General features: G+C 43.2%; 1 protein-coding gene across 1 annotated transcript; it reads right to left on the reverse strand.

Annotated features, from left to right (window-relative positions):
* Positions 1 to 2,179: 2,179 nt before the first annotated feature.
* Positions 2,180 to 3,543, reverse strand: LOC131659002 (uncharacterized). The gene is made up of 2 exons (XM_058928248.1): positions 3,216 to 3,543; positions 2,180 to 3,159 (listed from the first exon to the last, which is right to left on the reverse strand). The coding sequence occupies exons 1-2, from the start codon at positions 3,541 to 3,543 to the stop codon at positions 2,180 to 2,182; spliced, it is 1,308 nt and encodes a 435-aa protein (XP_058784231.1).
* Positions 3,544 to 5,517: the final 1,974 nt, after the last annotated feature.

The raw sequence follows: 5,517 nt of genomic DNA on the forward strand, positions 1-5,517 counted from the left end.
AAGCATAACATCCTCGCCTGGAAACTCAAAATTCATAGACTGATAGTCATCCACTGCTTGATGAGCTAAGTGATCAGCCAATACACTTCCCTTGATTTCCTTCAATGTGGTGTACTAAATATCGTATTCTGTTAGTATCATCTTCCATCTTGGTATTCGTCCGGAGAGAGCGGGTTTCTCAAACACGTACTTGATAGGATCCATCTTAGAAATTAACAAAGTGGTATGGTTCAACATATACTGTCTCAGTCGGCGAGCAGCCCATGCCAAAGCGCAGCAAGTTTTCTCGAACAGTGAGTATCTTGTTTCATAGTCGGTAAACTTTTTGCTAAGGTAGTATATTGCATGCTCTTTTCGACCAGACTCGTCATGTTTCCCCAACACACACCCCATTGAATTCTCCAATACTGTTAAGTACATGATCAGTGGTCTTCCTTCAAATGGTGGTATCATAATCGGAGGTTCCTGAAGGTACTTCTTGATTTTGTCAAAAGCTTCTTGGCATTGGTCATTCCATTTCACTGCTTGATCTTTCCTCAGTAATTTGAAGATAGGCTCACAAGTAGCGGTTAAATGGGAAATAAATCAGGCGATGTAATTCAAACGTCCCAAGAATCCTCTAACTTCTTTCTCATTCCGTGGAGAAGGCATCTCTTGTATGGCTTTTACCTTTGCAGGGTCGACCTCAATACCTTTACTGCTGACGATGAAACCTAATAGCTTACCGGATCTCGCCCCAAAGATACACTTGTTTGGATTCAGTCTCAGCTTGTACTTCTTCAACCTATCAAACAACTTCTGAAGGTGGACGAGATGTTCTTCTTCAATGTTAGATTTTGCAATCATGTCATCGACATAGACCTCGATCTCCTTGTGAATCATATCATGGAATAAAGCTACCATTGCTCGCTGATACGTTACCCCTTCATTCTTCAATCCAAACGGCATGACCTTGTAATAGAAAGTGCCCTAGGGTGTAGTGAAATTTGTCTTCTCCATATCTTCAGGCGCCATCTTGATCTGATTATAACCTGAAAAACCATCCATAAAGGAAAATACTCTGCATTGCGCGGTGCTGTCAACCAGTATATCAATGTGAGGCAGGGGGAAGTCATCCTTAGGGCTTGCCAGGTTCAGATCCCTATAGTCTACACACATTCTGACCTTTCCATCTTTCTTAGGCACAGGTACTATATTGGCAATCCATGGTGGATAACTCACGACTTTCAGGAAACCAGCATTAAACTGCTTCTCAACTTCTTCCTTAATCTTTTGAGCCATGTCGGGTCTACTTCTTCGTAACTTCTGCTTAACTGGAGGAATGTCTTCCTTGATTGGCAAATGGTGAACCACAATATCAGTATCAAGACCGGGCATGTCCTCGTAGGACCTAGCAAAAATCTCAACAAAGTCTCGCAGCATCTGAATCAATTTCAACTTGACAACATCTTCTAACCCAGCTCCTATCTTGACTTCTTTCTTTTCCTCGTCAGTTCCTAGATTCATAACCTCGATTGGCTCTTCGTATGGCTGTATAGTCTTTTCTTCTTGCTCTAATAGTCTAGCAAGTTCTCTAGGCACTTTACAATCTTCCTCACCTTCATCCTCAGCTTGGTAGATCGAATTTTCAAAGTCATAATTAGCAATAGCAGAGTCGTTATCAATGGGATCCAGAGTGGATGTGAATCTGCAGTGTATTATGTGGATGTGTGTAAGAACACATAGCTATTTGAAAATAAAGAAAAGTAAAAGAATGTGAAATTTAAATGCGAAACATCTAATGATTTATTGAATGAAAATATGCTTATGAAATGACAGGCCCTAACAAATGGACCGTCGTTCCCCGGACAAGACACATGACTTTAGAGTTTATTGTTTGGAAATACAGAATTGAAAGTGGAAAAACATAAAGAAAAACAAAAACAGGAAATGGCCATTACTCCCGGTTAAAGGAGATGGGGATAACATCTTCAGCCTTCCAGTTGTCCAGCCCTTTGTCAGGAGTAGGGAAGATCCACTTATCCAAATTGCAATTGTTCTCGCCATCTTTTATAGCATTGACCCCTTTGCTGATGAAATGAGACATTAAACCACCAGGACGAGTGTGATGATTATCCTTCTGGTTTTCGGTAGTACAGCCCAAACCATGCTTGTCATATTTGCAGGGAACATCAATAAGTTAGCCCCAAATAGTGCAACCACCTTCTTCAACTACAGCCTTGGCATCCTTTAGAGAAGCCATCGTTGGAGGAATTCTGGTGACTTTGGGAATAGTGGGGACATGTTTAGCAGCAGAGACAACCTGGGGAACCAATTCAAATTTATGGCAAGGAGTTTCAATGAATTCACCATCCACCTCAACATATGTGGACTCATTTACATAGCTCACCACATATTCTTCCTCTCTATGCACGGTGACAATCTTGCCTTTCACCGGATATTTCAGCTTTTGGTGAAGGGTCGAGGTCACATCATTTGCCCCATGTATCCATGGGCGCCCAAGCAGACAGGAATAAGTAGGATGGATGTTCATCACATAGAACACAACGTCAAAATTCTGAGAACCTACTCTGATTGGAAGCTCAACTTCTACGTATATCGTACTCTTTGAACCATCGAAAGCTTTTACTATCACATCACTAGGTTTCAGCATAAACCCTTCGGGGTTGAGTTTGTCCAGCACCATCTTGGGTAGCACGTTCATAGATGATCCACTATCTGCTAGTACATGGGCCAAAGTGGTTCCCCTACATTCAATGGAGATATGCAGGGCCTTATTATTATGATTCTTTTCGGCGGGGATCAATTTAGCATCAGAAAACCCAAGATAATTGTCTGTTGTCATGCTTGCAATACAATTCTCGAACTGGTTGAAAAAAATCTCTTGTGGCACGTGCGCAGCTTTTAGGAACCTCATCAAAGCCTTGGCATGGGCCTCAGAACAAGTCAACAGTGACAGCATGGAGACTTTAGAGGCAGTATGCCCTAACTGTACAATTACATCGTAATCACTCTTGCGGATAATCTTCAGGATCTCATCCATCTCCTTCTGGATGGAATCTTCAATAGTAGCTTCAGCTGGGGTAGGGACAGGTTCGAGCACTGGACCTTTGCCTCGAACATCAGCAATTGGATTGAGAGCAGGAACAAGAGTTGGAACTGCAGAATTTGGAGAAATTTCCGGGAAGAAATTCTTCCACTCCTTGTAACCTTACTTGTCCCCACAATATTGTCGACATCAGGATTAGTAACTTCAACCACCTTATCAATCAAGGACTCCTGCTTTACTCCATGAATATAGACATCAGCACCATAATTCCAAGGGATAGCATTGTTGGAGGAGTATGGGATTGGATCGGGCTTAGTGATAATCAAAGGGGCCACACGAGGATCAGCAGTAATTTTGATGGGATCCTTGGTAGGAATTCTTACTGGAGCCTTGGAAATCACAGACACGTCTTCAATCTTCAACCCATGGGACAAACCTTCACACAGATCTTCCACAAAAGAGGCCTTTTCAAACAGAATGGTACGACTGTCCATCAGGCGTTGGATACCTGTTTTTAAACTTACACAGCCATTGGACTGAGACGCTCAGTAGTAGCAACCTTCAGCACAACCTGGAAATAAACCGGATTGCAGCAATTTCTTCTTAATGGCAAGGAGATGAGTAATTAGATCCATCACATTAGAGACATAGGATACATCGGAGATGGCGTTAACAGCTTTGTCATGCTTGGGCATAGGAGCAGTGATAACATTAAGGGTCTCTGGAGGGTGTCGCTACCGCAAAAATTAACAGAGTCGCCACTAACATATTTATCCTGAAAAGGAAGGGAATGCCAGCAAACCACAAAACAAAACAACAGTATCACGACCAGAGAAAAGGGTAAGGGAGTCGGTTACGCGAGGGGAAGGTATTAGCACCCGACGCGCCCATCGTACTCGATGGTATCCACGCCTGTGTCTAAATCTATGGGTGTGTAAGCAAACTGCGCTAATCTGGACCAAAATGCATGCAAAATGTAGGGAAAAGAAAGAGTTATACTCGCAAGGGCCCTACCCCGCTGCCTACGTATCCTTTTTGAGGAATCAGAGGTACCGTAGCTCGGCTAACTAGTTTCTGTTTGTTTTGTGTTTTTTAGGTGAACAAGTTACATTCACACTCCGCTGCTCGACCTTTGGAGACTTAGGCTTGGGAATGGAGCGGAAATAACAAGCTCTTAAGAAAATAAAATCAAAGAGTTTGGTTTGTGTTTTAAAGAATGCATGAGGAAGACCTAAGCTAAGGGGGGAAGCTTGCTACCTAATGTTATCATACAAAGGGTACAAGTCTAAACTAAACTAGCAACCTACGAAGGAGAGGAAAAGCAAACAGGATTATCACACAAACGAGCTCCGCTCGTAAAGCAAACAAACCAACGACACTGGTCGAATGGTAGAAAAGCGGTCCCGCCATAGCCAAGGGGAGCAACTCAACCCAAGTCAACCAAGCATTAGACCTCGCGAAAATGATCGGGCCATAGACAAGAGGAGCGAATCCCTCTCAACAACCAAGCCGTCACGGATCCAAAAGGAAAACGGTGCGTGCGTACACCGAGCATCAACGTCGAGCGACGCGAGCTATAGGAAAGGCGGGGGTCCGGCTACATGAACCCTTTTCCTGACATACTCGATAACAAGATCTTCTGCATGTTCGGAAGCGAGCGACGCGTTGCGTGCGCATACCAAACGGACTCGATGAGACTGGGCGGGGGTTGATTGCTAACCCTTTCCGCATGCCTTCCATGAGGACTTAACAGAGTGCCATATAGGAATTATTACACCGTGACTCCCTGCCGCAAAGCACAAATGTAAACACACCAATAAAAACAGAGCCTCTTTCGAGGGCTTGGCCAGATGCATGTCTAGGTCCTACTTCTCATGTTAAAGGATGATGCGAGAAAGCGATAAAGTGCAAGAAAAATAAAATGAAACGGAATCAATACCAAACGGATGATGATCCGTAAACTAAAGCGAAGAGAGCATGGAAACTAGGATCCCGCGAGCGAGCTAGCAAAGCAAAGGCAAATAGTCAGCACACCGATTAGCAATGAAAGCACACAAAAGTCGACATGCGCGTCGAGCATAATCACAATACACGTGCAAGAGGAACAAGCAAACCAAACAAGCAAATATAAAGTAATAGAAGCGTGTCTCCAAGACGAGAACACGATGCGAGTGAATGAAATCGTGTTCCGCAAGTAAAGCGGAACACTCAAGCAATAAGCGCCGGTTGGTGACTATCCAAAAGCCTTACACACTAGCACACAAGTTAGAGATAACAAAACATCGCAATCGGAATTGCGTTATTGCATTCTAATCTAAAAGAAAATGAATAACTAATGCAAACATGAAATGAACAACAAAATGTCAAGGGGAAAACAAAGATGAATAAACCACAATCAATCAATGCCAATCATCTCACAAGATAGCACGTTTCACAAGCTTTCCAACGATATAAAGAACGCGCAAATC

Source organism: Vicia villosa, linkage group LG3 (assembly GCF_029867415.1).
Source record: "Vicia villosa cultivar HV-30 ecotype Madison, WI linkage group LG3, Vvil1.0, whole genome shotgun sequence".
In the NCBI taxonomy this organism is placed as follows: domain Eukaryota; kingdom Viridiplantae; phylum Streptophyta; class Magnoliopsida; order Fabales; family Fabaceae; genus Vicia; species Vicia villosa.